This window comes from Dendrobates tinctorius, unplaced genomic scaffold (genome assembly GCF_039654945.1).
Source record: "Dendrobates tinctorius isolate UK_male_01 unplaced genomic scaffold, ASM3965494v1 ptg000159l, whole genome shotgun sequence".
Taxonomy (NCBI): Eukaryota; Metazoa; Chordata; class Amphibia; order Anura; family Dendrobatidae; genus Dendrobates; species Dendrobates tinctorius.
Window position 1 is genome coordinate 12,957,422 of NW_027361826.1, and position 15,485 is coordinate 12,972,906.

The window sequence follows — 15,485 nt, forward strand, 5'->3', positions numbered from 1 at the left end:
GGTTTAAGTTTTTTTTTGTTTCTATTTTTTTAGTATTCCCGTTTCATGCTAAGTAACCTTTTAGATTGAATTCTCCAAGTTACTACATTTGTATGGATGCCTAGGTGTTTTGCTTCTTAGATTTTATTACATACATACTAGCTGAAGAGCCCGGCGCTGCCCGGGCATAGTAACTAACTACGGTTAGTTATAACAAATTATAATGATTATATCTTTGTGGTGCAGTGACCACTGTGACAGCTAGGGGGCGCTGTATGGGTCATGCACACACGCATATCCATTGTGGTAATGGAGATAGGATGAACGGCAGGATGCTAAATGACCGTTATGTATCCCAGGGGGGTGGCCCTGGGATGCAACCTTGAACGAGTGTTGATCAGCAGAGGTACTGCTGAGGTTTTTGTTACAATGTATCAGGGAGAGCTTTCAGGTGGCTGGTGAGACAGGTGGAACCAGTCACCTACAAACCCACCCAGGGGCGTGTGTCTAAAAACGCCCAGAGTAAGCCTGTATATGGGTGTCTGATATAGGACCTGCAATGAGGTCATAGCCATGTCATCCAGTGGGCGTGGCTACTGACCATATAAGGTGACCAGGGTAGGTCACATGAGTGAGTGCCTGGATCTGATTGGTCCGTGTGGAAAGGTCCCGGAAGGCTGTTGTGCTGGAAGGTGGGCTACCTTCCTGAAGCGCACATGTGGACGCCGCTGACCGTGTGTGGCCTGTGTGTAATAACCTGTGAGTACTGGACACTCCCCAGGAGGGAAGGGACGTCAGGACTGAGAAGCAGCTAAGAGGTAACCCGGACAGGGGGAATTAACTGAGACTGTAAAGCCTGGTTGCTGGACAAAGCACAGCCTGTGTGACCACAGGACTAAGGGAGCCGTGCTCCACTATGAATCTTCATTTGGTCTGATGTAAGACTGTTGCTGCTATATGGTTTATGCTGCACAATAAACCAGATGGACTGATTTATGTGAACAACCCGTGCCTGACGTGATTAATCCGCTGCCGAGTGAGTGTCCCTCAACATGAACAATAGGCGCTACCTTAATATATATATATATATATATATATATATATATATACACTAGCTGAAGAGCCCGGCGATGCCCGGGCATAGTAACTAACTGTGGTTAGTTATAACAAATTATAATTATCCTCCATCCCATAGTCCCGTGCCCATATACCCATCATACATATCCAAGATCCCATAGGCCCATGCCCATATACCCATCATACGTATCCTCCCTCCCATAGTCCCGTGCCTATATACCCATCATACATATCCACCATCCCATAGGCCCGTGCCCATATACCCATCATACATATCCTCCATCCCATAGTCCCATGCCCATATACCCATCATACATATTCTTCATCCCATAGTCCCATACCAATATACAGTGGGGCAAAAAAGTATTTAGTCAGTCAGCAACAGTGCAAGTTCCACCACTTAAAAAGATGAGAGGCGTCTGTAATTTACATCATAGGTAGACCTCAACTATGGGAGACAAACTGAGAAAAAAAAATCCAGAAAATCACATTGTCTGTTTTTTTTTCATTTTATTTGCATATTATGGTGGAAAATAAGTATTTGGTCAGAAACAAAATTTCATCTCAATACTTTGTGATATATCCTTTGTTGGCAATGACAGAGGTCAAACGTTTTCTGTAAGTCTTCACAAGGTTGCCACACACTGTTGTTGGTATGTTGGCCCATTCCTCCATGCAGATCTCCTCTAGAGCAGTGATGTTTTTGGCTTTTTGCTTGGCAACACGGACTTTCAACTCCCTCCAAAGGTTTTCTATAGGGTTGAGATCTGGAGACTGGCTAGGCCACTCCAGGACCTTGAAATGCTTCTTACGAAGCCACTCCTTCGTTGCCCTGGCGGTGTGCTTTGGATCATTGTCATGTTGAAAGACCCAGCCACATTTCATCTTCAATGCCCTTGCTGATGGAAGGAGGTTTGCACTCAAAATCTCATGATACATGGCCCCATTCATTCTTTCATGTACACGGATCAGTCGTCCTGGCCCCTTTGCAGAGAAACAGCCCCAAAGCATGATGTTTCCACCACCATGCTTTACAGTAGGTATGGTGTTTGATGGATGCAACTCAGTATTCTTTTTCCTCCAAACACGACAAGTTGTGTTTCTACCAAACAGTTCCAGTTTGGTTTCATCAGACCATAGGACATTCTCCCAAAACTCCTCTGGATCATCCAAATGCTCTCTAGCAAACTTCAGACGGGCCCGGACATGTACAGGCTTAAGCAGTGGGACACGTCTGGCACTGCAGGATCTGAGTCCATGGTGGCGTAGTGTGTTACTTATGGTAGGCCTTGTTACATTGGTCCCAGCTCTCTGCAGTTCATTCACTAGGTCCCCCCTGCGTGGTTCTGGGATTTTTGCTCACCGTTCTTGTGATCATTCTGACCCCACGGGGTGGGATTTTGCGTGGAGCACCAGATCGAGGGAGATTATCAGTGGTCTTGTATGTCTTCCATTTTCTAATTATTGCTCCCACAGTTGATTTCTTCACTCCAAGCTGGTTGGCTATTGCAGATTCAGTCTTCCCAGCCTGGTGCAGGGCTACAATTTTGTTTCTGGTGTCCTTTGACAGCTCTTTGGTCTTCACCATAGTGGAGTTTGGAGTCAGACTGTTTGAGGGTGTGCACAGGTGTCTTTTTATACTGATAACAAGTTTAAACAGGTGCCATTACTACAGGTAATGAGTGGAGGAAAGAGGAGACTCTTAAAGAAGAAGTTACAGGTCTGTGAGAGCCAGAAATCTTGATTGCTTGTTTCTGACCAAATACTTATTTTCCACCATAATATGCAAATAAAATGAAAAAAAAACAGACAATGTGATTTTCTGGATTTTTTTTTCTCAGTTTGTCTCCCATAGTTGAGGTCTACCTATGATGTAAATTACAGACGCCTCTCATCTTTTTAAGTGGTGGAACTTGCACTATTGCTGACTGACTAAATACTTTTTTGCCCCACTGTACCTATCATACATATTCTCCATTCCATAGTCCCATGCCCATATACCCATCATACATATCCTCCATCCTATAGTCCCGTGCCCATATACCCATCACACATCCTCCATCCCATAGTCCCGTGCCCATGTACCCATCATACATATCCGCCATCCCATAGTCCCGTGCCCATATACCCGTCATACATATCCTGCATCCCATAGTCCAGTGTCCATATACCCATCACACATCCTCCATCCCATAGTCAACCATTATGACATCATAATGAACGGCGGGGCTTGCAACCTATGATGAATCAGCGTCGCCATGGCAACCATTATGACATCATAATGAAGGGCGGGGCTTGATACGCACACACTGTTTCCCCATTATGTAGATAGGGGCATTATGACATCATACTGAGGGGCGGGGCTTGACATGCACACACTTTTTCCCCATTATATAGATAGGGGCAAAATTGTTTGGTGAATTGGATTGCGCGGGGTTAAAATTTCGCCTCACAACATAGCTTAGGACGCTCTCGGGGTCCAGACGTGTGACTGTGCCAAATTTTGCGGCTGTAGCTGCGACGGTGCGGATGCCTATCCCGGACATACATACACACATACATACACACATACATACATACATACACACTTTGCGCTTTATATATTAGATATATATCTGAGTGTAGAGCCCCGCCCTCTCCGCATAGCCACATTCAATATAATATCCCACATCATTCAATCAGCCAGAGCTATCGGACAACAACCCCTAATATCCCACATTGTCCCATCAGCCAGAGTCACCGGACTACTACTCCTAATATCCCACATCGTCCCGTCAGCCAGAGCCACCGGACAACTACCCCGAATATCCCACATCATCCCGTCAGCCAGAGCCACCGGACAACTACCACTAATATCCCACATCGTCCCGTCAGCCAGAGCCACCGGACAACTACCCCGAATATCCCACATCATCCCGTCAGCCAGAGCCACCGGACAACTACCCCTAATATCCCACATCGTCCCGTCAGCCAGAGCCACCGCACTACTACCCCGAATATCCCACATCATCCCGTCAGCCAGAGCCACCGGACAACTACCATTAATATCCCACATCATCCCATCAGCCAGAGCCACCGGACAACTACCACTAATATCCCACATCATCCCATCAGCCAGAGCCACCTGACTACTACCCCTAATATCCCACATTGTCCCATCAGCCAGAGTCACCGGACTACTACTCCTAATATCCCACATCGTCCCGTCAGCCAGAGTCACCGGACTACTACCCCTAATATCCCACATTGTCCCGTCAGCCAGAGCCACCGGACTACTACTCCTAATATCCCACATCGTCCCGTCAGCCAGAGTCACCGGACTACTACCCCTAATATCCCACATCGTCCCGTCAGCCAGAGCCACCGCACTACTACCCCGAATATCCCACATCATCCCGTCAGCCAGAGCCACCGGACTGCTACCCCTAATATCCCACATCATCCCGTCAGCCTGGGGTCAGAACCAGGGCGCTAAGTGGAACGGTCCTAACTTCCATACCGGGGATCCCTTTAAGAGAGGCCTGGCGTCAGAACCAGAGTGCTTAGTGGAACGGTCCTAACTTCCATACCGGGGATCCCTTTAAGAGAGGCCTATCGTCAGAACCAGAGCACTGAGCGGATTTGCCCTGACTTCCATACCAATGATCCCTTTAATAGAAACCTGGGGTGAGAATCAGAGCGCTGAGGGATTTACCATATCTTCCATACCGGAGATCCCTTTAAGAGAGTCCTGGGGTCAGTACCAAAGCGCAGAGTGGATTTGCCCTCACTTCTATACCGGGGCTCCCTTTAAGAGGGGCCTTGGGTCAGAACCAGAGCACTGAGTGGATTTGCCCTGACTAGCATACCAATGATCCCTTTAATAGAACCCTGGGGTCAGAATCAGAGCACTGAGGGATTTGCCCTAACTTCCATACAGGAAATCCCTTTAAGAGAGCCTGGGGTCCGTACCAGAGCATTTGAAGGCAATTGCCCTGACTTCCATGCCGGAGATCCCTTTAAGAATGGCCTGGGGTCAGTACCAAAGTGCAGAGTGGATTTGCCCTAAGAAAGGCCTGGGGTCAAAACCAAAGCGCTGGATGGATTTGCTCTGACTTCCATACCAATGATCCCTTTAAGAGGGAAGATGTGCCTATCGGATGGAGGATGTGTGATGGGGATATGGGCAGGGAGGAGGGATTCATTTGTCATGTGCTCTCTGCTCCTTTCTGGGGGGCAGACAATGGCTGGGAGCTTATGTTCCCGGGGATGCTAGATTTCTCCCACCATGTCAGTGTCTGCTGAGGTGTTGTCAAGTGGGAAAACTGTTGGTCATAGCAACCAATCACAGCTCAGCTTCTTTTAACCAGCTCTGGTGAAATGAGAGATGCTTAGTGATTGGTTGCAAGGAAAACTGTTGGTCATAGCAACCAATCATAGCTCAGCTTCTTTTGAACAGCTCTGTTGAAATGAAAGATGCTTCGTGATTGGTTGGTGATACACACACACACACACACACACACACACACATTCAGTTTTATATATAGAGATAACAATTTCATGTATCCACAAAAAATTTTTTTTGGGAACTTTTTATTATTTATGACTTTTTTGTTTTTAATTGTACTTGGCGATGTTTTATGCTGATTTACAATTTTTACACAATATGTCCCACAGAATCTCGTAAACTATTTCTGAGGAACATTTTTTTACTTCATTTTTTTTCTCCATTGTAATTGGGTTGCTCATTGAAGCCCCAGTTACAAGTAAAACCCTGCCACTGGAATGACAGAAGTCACTGGCAGGGCTAACGTGGGTCTGCTAGGACCCAGCATCTCTTATGTTGGCAGCGACCAATTCATATGATCGCCAGGTCCTACAGATGCTCATGCTTCTGTTCACTGATCTCGATGAGAACTATGTAACTGGTAAAGGAGAAGACAGAAGCGGCGATAAACCTGTTCTGTCTTCTTCCCAGGGTCCCTGGCTGTTTCCTCTTTAAAAAGGTTGTACACTACTTTTGCATTGATGGCCTACCCTTAGGATAGGTCATCAATGACTGATCGGTCGGGGTTCAACACCCAGCACCCCTTCCGATCAGCTGTTCTTGGTGGCGGCCAGAAGTACTCGCTTGCGGATCTGCTCCGTCTACTTGTAGTGGTTGAGGCAGGGTACTGCGCATCGCTTCCTATTCAAATCAGTAGGAGGTGGATGTGCTACTATCAGGAGACGGAGCAGCTGCGCAAGTGAGTATCTCTGGCGCCACCGAGAACAGCTGATCGGCGCTGGTGCAAGTTTTCTGACCCCAACTGATCAGACAGTGATGACCTATCCTAAGGCTAAAGTAGTGGACAACCTCTTCAAGTACATTTTTTAAAGTTTCCATTAACGCAGTTTACAAGATGCCACGTCGGCCACAAATAAGTAAATGATGTAAAAACAACAAATGAAAATGCCTTCTAATGGGCGGGTTAGGAATGGGAACACGATCGTACTATAAGGAAACGGTTATTGATACATACAAAGAATCCTTAGAAATGTAAAATAAACCCGTTTGCTCGTCTCCCCTGCAGTCTTCAGTTTCCCCGACATTCTAGTGGCATTTAATGTAATATAGATTGAATGGCTGTAAAGTAATTGTCACATAAAGTGCATCATTTCCCATCGCCTTCATCACTTAATAATAGGATTTATTTTTTATGCCCAGAAGGATCTTTGCACATTCATTGCCTTCCATAGAATCCTTACACAGGACGAAGATGAGACTTTAGGAATGTCTCACTGAATGGAAATTCTTTTCATTTTTCACATTATTTCATGCAAATTCTGGTTACCCACATGAAAAAGTCTTTTCAGCGCCACTTCTTCCTCCCCCGGACGGGCTGGAATGTCCTCTCTGTATTTTCTGTCTGCAGATCGAGGTTACTTGATGTTGATCCTTTTTTAATACGTTGTAACATGTATTTGTCAATAATGGCCGGTTGTAAGCATTTCTAGAGACGGTTCCTCCTTATATGTAGATATTATCAGCAGAGAACATTGCAGAATTTATTTTCACTGCATCTTCTAGTCCGAGCTCATCCCGAGCGTCATCTTCAAGTTTGCAGGCTGAGATTAAACACTTCCATATTTTCACACTGTATGCACTGAACATGCCCTGGTGGTTTAATAATCTAAAGTAGGAAAACTAAAGTCTCCAGACACGTTAAATTAAAGGGGTTGTCCAGCAAATATAAGTCATCACCTATCCACAGTGCAGGTGATAACTTGCTGATTAGCCGGAGGTCCGTCCGCTGGCACCCATACTGATCAGCAGAGTAGGGAATTGTTCTCCCCAAAGGGTCACTTTTACCCCTGTTACAGAATTGTGTGGCAGTTGCGATGCCCGACCACCGCTTAATTTTCAATGGGCCTGTAAGAAAAGGGTAACGTAGAGCTCTGCAGCCCCATGGGGAATGAGTGGAGCAGCGGTCGAGAATGTGCACTGCCGATCCATACTTAGGGTAGGGTCTCCAAATTCTAGAAAAAGCGGTCCGAGTAGTCTGATCAGACACTGATCGGCGTGGTTCAGTTTTACTTGGAGGTGCATAAAAAAATCCTCAACAAATTTTTCCACTTTTTCAGTTCTGTCAGTCCCTGAAAATCAGGCTGCACCCGGATGTCATCTGAGTGAGGTCCAATTGTTTTTACGGACCCATACACTCGTATTGATGATTTTGATCCAGCACTAGGATCAAAAGCGGACATGTCTTGTATTTTTTCTTCGGACCACTCGGACTTGTGTACAGACCCCAAGAATATCAGAAGTTTGAGTGCTATCTGTGAAAAACGCGGATAGCCCTCATCTGAGAAAATCAGTTATGTGCATGAGCCCCAATAGGGATAAACGGTCCTTGTCCTGCTGATGGGTGCAGGTGCCAGTGGTCAGACCCCCACGATCAATGTTCTCACCCCTTCAAAGTTGGGCAAATGCGCTATTCATCTGACGTGTATGGGGGCCTCCTAACTCTTCTATTACTGATGATTTTGGGGAGCGAAGGATCAGGGATTCATGATTGACAGCTGTCAGCCAAACAAGCGCGCAGGGACAGCTCCTAAGGTGGGCGGCCATTACAGATGGGCAAACATATGCACACTACCCTGGCTCGACGTCTACTTTGGGACTTTTTGACTTCTGGACCATTTTGAACTTCCTCCTCCAATACTCAAATACCAGCGGCATCTTCTGCACCTCCTATGATTACTGGACCCCCATACCGCCACGTGAGGCCTCATCACTAAGCCTGGCTCTGCCGTCACCGAGATTCCCAAAGTAGCTTTTGCTCATCTCTAATGAACGCCTTAAGTGTTGCAGGTGCTCCAGGAGTGTTATCCCCAGGGTGTTGACTGATTCCTACAGATGTAAGACCACCTTTACTCTATAGTACGGCCATCACCAGGTATTGTATGTATAACTTGTATCGTGTCTGTGGCAGATCGCAAAGCTGCGTAGTGAGCTGGAGGTGGTGAACGGGAACGTGAAAGTCATGTCGGAGATGTTGACTGAATTGGTGCCACAGAACGCAACTCCGTCCGATTTGGACCTTCTGCAGGTAGGAAGCCAGGACTGGTTTGTGCCATAAAATCTTTGATCGATTCTTCTATATTTACACATTGGAGCATTAACTTTCCACGTTCCAAGCTTGAATGGATGGTCTGACAGTGCCAAAACAATGCTGGCAAAATTGGGAGTATGGTGCACTCATAATTGCCGGATCGGACCACAATTGTGCTGTTGGTGAGAAATGTGCGTTCATGGATGCTGCTAGCTAAAGTAGTTTTGCGTCTGCAGCATTGGAGGAGCGCAGTGGCACTAAAGCTACCCCGATCCAGCGATCCTGACACTTTACCACTGTGCTTACAAGCTTTATAGCAAATCTAGTAAGTGCCTAGCTTCTTGCCTAGAAGACCCGCCGCTGATTGACTGCAGAGGTGGTCAGTCCCTAGGCAGTGAAGAGTAAAGCGTAGAATTGCAGGATTTTGCTATGTAATCTGACAGCATGATGTAGGTATAGAGACCCTGATTCCAGCGATGTATCACAACTCCTGCAACCAATATCACAGTTTTCTCTGCTGCAGATCTAGCAGTGCTCTGAATGCTGAGCTGTGTATAACCCCACCCACACCATTGATTGGCAGCTTCCTGTGCACTGTATATTGAGAGAAAGATGCTGATCATTGGTGGGGGTATGGTTGGACCAGGAGGCACGAGACACCTAGTCCTGTAGAGATAATCTCCTGCTGATAAAACACTGATTTTATTGAAACTACAACATACAGCCCAGTAAGTGGCACATCACTGGAATCTGTGTATCTGCCCCTACATGCTGCTGCTCTCAGATTACATAACAAAACCTGCTGACCGATTCCCTTTACAATTCCTTACATTGTTGAGAATGGAGAAAATTTTTAATAACAAGTAAATTTCAGCATTTCTTGCACTTTTGGCCATTTAAGAAAATGACAATAACCAATTTAGTAGTTAAAAAAAAACACCTAATTTGTCTGCTTAATCCAAACATTGTTTGCACGGGTGACGTGCGCTGAAGCAGCAGGGAAATTACCAGGTGATTAATTTTCGTATTTATCTTGGGGATCGTTCCCAAGTATTTATTAAACTCCCTCTAATGGTTAGGTATTAGTGATGAGCGAACAAACCGGCAATCCCTACCTGTGTTGCGGCTGTCAAACAGCGGTGAGACATGCAGCCGACATACTTTTCGAGCACGCCGAAGTCACTCGGTTAACACCCGAGCATGCTCAGATAACACCTTATCCCAGCACGCTCGCTCGTCACTAGTGTTACCTAATGTGTCCTGTGTCGTACTCACTGTTGGTATCTTCTGGTACTTGGACATTAGAGTGATCCTGGTCATTTTGTAGACCAGTTCTCAAGAATCTGGACGTGGAGAAGAAAAATATAAAAAGGACACTAGGTGGCGCCACACCAACAAGTACAAGCTGTTCAAATCTAGATAGAAACATTCTTTTTTTCAGGTTTTGCACAATCTAATGGAGCAAATTAATATTTAATCCTGGGACTGCAACTTAATATGTTCAGCTTGCATTTATTTTTTGTCCTCACAGGCACTTTACTTTCTGATCTCTAAACCTTTTTTTATAATAATTTCACCATGGAAGACAAGTCATGCTCTTTCCCATTAGTGGTCATCTTGGGAGATATTTTGGCCCTCTACCTAATTTTTAGAACAATATGAATTACATTACTATAAGATGCACCTCAGGTTTAGACAGTCAAAAAAAAATATGAAAAATATTTTCTTACTAATTAAAACTTTCCTGGTGATGTAGAGTAGTGGAGGGGTCAATGTCACTAATTCTAATGCACTAGATGAGTATAGGGAGGTAATGGTTCTCCTATTCATACTTCACACATTGCTTCACAACATGCACATTATGTACAAGCTCTGCAGTGCACACATATAAAACACTGCTGCGTGTACAGTACATGCACACTCTGCTCTGCTATACCCACAGCCACACATAGTTCTGGTACACACACACACTCGGCTCTGCTGTTTATGTATACAAGTCTGCTACACACATATGCGCCTCTCATATGCACTTAGATCTGCTGTACATATACATCACTGCTACATACACATTCAGCTCTGCTATGTGCATGCACACGCATACAAGTATACACAGTCAGTTCTGGTGTGTGTGTGTGTATATATATATATATATATATATATATATATATATATATATATATATATATATATATATATATATATATATATACAGTGCCTACAAGTAGTATTCAACCCCCTTCAGATTTAGCAGGTTTGATAAGATGCAAATAAGTTAGAGCCTTCAAACTTCACACAAGAGCAGGATTTATTAACAGATGCATAAATCTTACAAACCAAAAAGTTATGTTGCTCAGTTAAATTTTAATAAATTTTAAACATAAAAGTGTGGGTCAATTATTATTCAACCCCTAGGTTTAATATTTTGTGGAATAACCCTTGTTTGCAATTACAGCTAATAATCGTCTTTTATAAGACCTGATCAGGCCGGCACAGGTCTCTGGAGTTATCTTGGCCCACTCCTCCATGCAGATCTTCTCCAAGTTATCTAGGTTCTTTGGGTGTCTCATGTGGACTTTAATTTTGAGCTCCTTCCACAAGTTTTCAATTGGGTTAAGGTCAGGAGACTGACTAGGCCACTCCAACACCTTGATTTTTTGCCTCTTGAATCAGGCCTTGGTTTTGTTGGCTGTGTGCTTTGGGTCGCTGTCTTGTTGGAAGATGAAATGACGACCCATCTTAAGATCCTTGATGGAGGAGCGGAGGTTCTTGGCCAAAATCTCCAGGTAGGCCGTGCTATCCATCTTCCCATGGATGCGGACCAGATGGCCAGGCCCCTTGGCTGAGAAACAGCCCCACAGCCTGATGCTGCCACCACCATGCTTGACTGTAGGGATGGTATTCTTGGGGTCGTATGCAGTGCCATCCAGTCTCCAAACGTCACGTGTGTGGTTGGCACCAAAGATCTCGATCTTGGTCTCATCAGACCAGAGAACCTTGAACCAGTCTGTCTCAGAGTCCTCCAAGTGATCATGAGCAAACTGTAGACGAGCCTTGACATGACGCTTTGAAAGTAAAGGTACCTTACGGGCTCGTCTGGAACGGAGACCATTGCGGTGGAGTACGTTACTTATGGTATTGACTGAAACCAATGTCCCCACTGCCATGAGATCTTCCCGGAGCTCCTTCCTTGTTGTCCTTGGGTTAGCCTTGACTCTTCGGACAAGCCTGGCCTCGGCACGGGAGGAAACTTTCAAAGGCTGTCCAGGCCGTGGAAGGCTAACAGTAGTTCCATAAGCCTTCCACTTCCGGATGATGCTCCCAACAGTGGAGACAGGTAGGCCCAACTCCTTGGAAAGGGTTTTGTACCCCTTGCCAGCCTTGTGACCCTCCACGATCTTGTCTCTGATGGCCTTGGAATGCTCCTTTGTCTTTCCCATGTTGACCATGTATGAGTGCTGTTCACAAGTTTGGGGAGGGTCTTAAATAGTCAGAAAAGGCTGGAAAAAGAGATAATTAATCCAAACATGTGAAGCTCATTGTTCTTTGTGCCTGAAATACTTCTTAATACTTTAGGGGAACCAAACAGAAATCTGGTGGTTTGAGGGGTTGAATAATAAATGACCCTCTGAATAAACTTTTCACAATTTAAAAAAAAATTAAACAAAGAAATAACATTCTTTTTTGCTGCAGTGCATTTCACACTTCCAGGCTGATCTACAGTCCAAATGCCACAATGCCAAGTTAATTCCGAATGTGTAAACCTGCTAAATCTGCAGGGGGTTGAATACTACTTGTAGGCACTGTATATATATACACACACACACTAAGATGGTGTGTATATATACACAGCTCTGCTACATGCATATACAGCTCTCATGCACACATAGCTCTGCTACATACGTGTAGTGGGGCTCTATATATAATATAATATACACGCATACTCTTCTCTTCTGTGTTTTTTAAAGTTCTTTCAAGCGAAGTGTCTGATCACATGACCTGACAGATCCTTCAGCTAGTCAGGACATTTGCAGTGCAGGTCCTAGTAGTTTTCTCTTCTGGACTGATCAGATAGGTCACTGTTGGACACGTGGAGAGCAGTTCTGTAAGTGATTGAGAAGGACGTGACATTAGTATTCTCCTCGATCAGATGAAGCTTTTCCTGTCTATATGATGCACACACTTTTCAGCAAGATTTTTTTTCTTGCTAAAAAGTGTGTCTTGCAAAATACACAATATATGTGACCTGGCTTTTTTGTTTCATTTCAAGTGCATACCACTATTACAGTTGCTTGATATTGAGTGTCAGTGTATCCTATGTTATAGCAGACAGTACAAAGCGTGCCATACATCCTTGGCGTTCTCACCAGACACGAGCGTTGCTTGTTTTCTTTCCAGGAGCTGAACCGTACTTGTAGATCCATGCAGCAGCGAGTCCTGGAGCTGATCCCTCGAGTGACCCATGAGCAACTCACAGAGGAGCTTCTTCTAGTGAACGACAACCTGAATAATGTTTTTCTCCGCCATGAGAGGTAATCGCCGGATGTCTGCCGCCACTTCACCACGCGGTTGTTTGAGGATGCTAACATGGCTTCTGTTACTGTGGTCAGATATTCTGTGTCTTGTATCACTGTGATGGTTGTAGGAGAAGTGTATAAAGCATGCCTGACTTCTCCCCAGGGGATTCCATGTGCAGATATTCACCTTTCACAACCACAGTAAATGTCGAGGACACCATGTACAGAAAATTAAAAATGAGCAGATTTTTGGATGGTCTCTGTATATTGCTGCCTTCCAGGCAAGCTGCCACTTTCCTGCACAGAAAAAAAACCCCAAATCGAGTGGAAGTGACCAATCTAGACTCCTCGTGGGCGGTATTCACACAAATACATTTCTAGTAGTAAACCTTTTAACCCCTTCTATTGTTGGGTCTAACTTTCGTTGTTTTCTTTAACCTTACTGTTTTTCTTCTTCCTTTTCTAAGAGCCATAACATTTTAACTTTTCTGTTGACATGTTGGTTAGTAAGACAGATGGTTGTTTTAAATTATAGCGTTCACTTTACATGTGCTATAAATTGGGGAAAAGAGCTATATGGGGGAGGGGTGGATGACGAAGAGATAAAAAAACAACAAAGGTTCAAACTTTTTTTTTTTTTTTTATGCTGTTAACTATGCCATAAAAATAAATGCCGCGGTCAGCCATTAACAGTGGCATGGAAGAGGTTAAGCAGAAGCCGATGATTTTTGCAAGGAGAATCGTTACCCCTCTAGACCCGCTATGATGATGATGATTGTGATTGTGATTAATAATAATGGATGTCAGAATTTATAGACATCTTACGGGAATTTTCTCTATTTTCAGGTTTGAGAGAGTATTTGTGGGTCAGACGGGTAGAGCTGCAGAAAACCAGGTACATGTGTAATGCTATTTTTTTTTTTTTTTTTTTTATAGTTATTTCATAAATTTTGCCCCGATAATATCATTAAAGCATTTTATGGTGGCATTTCAACATTTAAATCTATTTTTATATTGCTGATTGCAGCAGGCATAGTAGCCCTAGTCACAGGGCAAATTTAGCTTCCTGCAAATCTTAGTGTTCTCACTTTTATTTATTTTTTTTCCGTATTTTTTTTTTTTTTTTTTATACTAACTCCGTATCTACCGTGATGTGCAAAGTCTTTAAAAAATGTGGGGAAAAATGCAATGAAAATGGGTGTCCATAAGTTATTTTTATCAATTCACTAAATTCAACGTGAATGAAAAAAAATCAATCTAAATCAATATTTGGTGTGACCGCAATTTACCACCAAAACAGCATCAGTTCGTACTTTGCAGTAGTTTTTCCATACCTGCCTAAAACTTTTGCACAGTCCTGTCTACGTGCCACCTAGGCGTTCAATGCCACACTAAAAGATTCAAACTTTCTCAAAAGTTAAAAACTTTCCAATTAGAGTGATTGTCTGACTCCTGATGCAATCTACTGGTGAAAATGTGACTCTAAAGCTGCAGCTATTTGTGGTTATCACAAGAATGTGAATTTCTTCTTTTTTTTTTTTTGCCCTGACTTGCAGTCAATTTCTATTGTGTGAATGATCGGATCTGCAGTTACTGAGAAGATGATCACATTTCGGGTTAACTTTTTATATACAGTGTTCTATGTGTTTATCTTTGGGACCTCAGATCATAATTCTAATCTCTAATCCATAGGGTGAGTCGTATTAAAAACAATTTACCTATGTCCACCGTATTCAGTGCTTGTGCAGCACACACACACTATATATATATATATATATATATATATATAATATGTGTGTGTGTGTGTTTTTACTCTTTGAAACAATAATCATAATGTCAGAGATCATTAACTAAACCATTTAATAGTTCCAAAGATTTCATCTGACTTTTTATTCAATTATTTAAAGTAGCCATCATTGTAAATTTTATTTAATGAATAAAATGTACTTTTTTCACCTCCTGGATTGATATTTCATTCTCAATTCACAGGTAACATCTGTATTCACTGAAGACAGATTTTCCCATTACTGACATAGGAGATGACTGTTGGTGCTTACAAGAGTCTATGGGGCGGAGGAGGAGCTACACAGACATTCTGCTGCAAGTTCTCCTGAAATGACAGTTCTCCATTAAACTTTATGAACACCAACTGCCATCTCAGCAATGGGAAAATTTGTATTACCCATGAATTGAGAATTTTGAGTAATATAACAGCTATTCCTTTTAATTCACTGTAATTCCAATAATTCACACTACAAACTGCATATATTATTAAATTGCTTTCTTAGACTTGATGAGGCTGGTGTACTTAATTTGAAAATCAATGTCGGAATGGCTCTAT

General features: G+C 43.6%; 1 protein-coding gene across 3 annotated transcripts in view; it reads left to right on the forward strand.

Moving 5' to 3' along the window:
* Positions 1-15,485, forward strand: part of LOC141052331 (target of Myb1 membrane trafficking protein-like) — a 140,348-nt gene that overhangs the window by 50,044 nt on the left and 74,819 nt on the right. For all 3 annotated transcript variants that reach the window (XM_073549546.1, XM_073549548.1, XM_073549547.1), the window contains exons 7-9: positions 8,511-8,627; positions 13,026-13,159; positions 13,991-14,039. In XM_073549546.1, the coding sequence (XP_073405647.1) occupies positions 8,511-8,627; positions 13,026-13,159; positions 13,991-14,039 (300 nt within the window). The remainder of the gene's footprint in view (positions 1-8,510; positions 8,628-13,025; positions 13,160-13,990; positions 14,040-15,485) is intronic.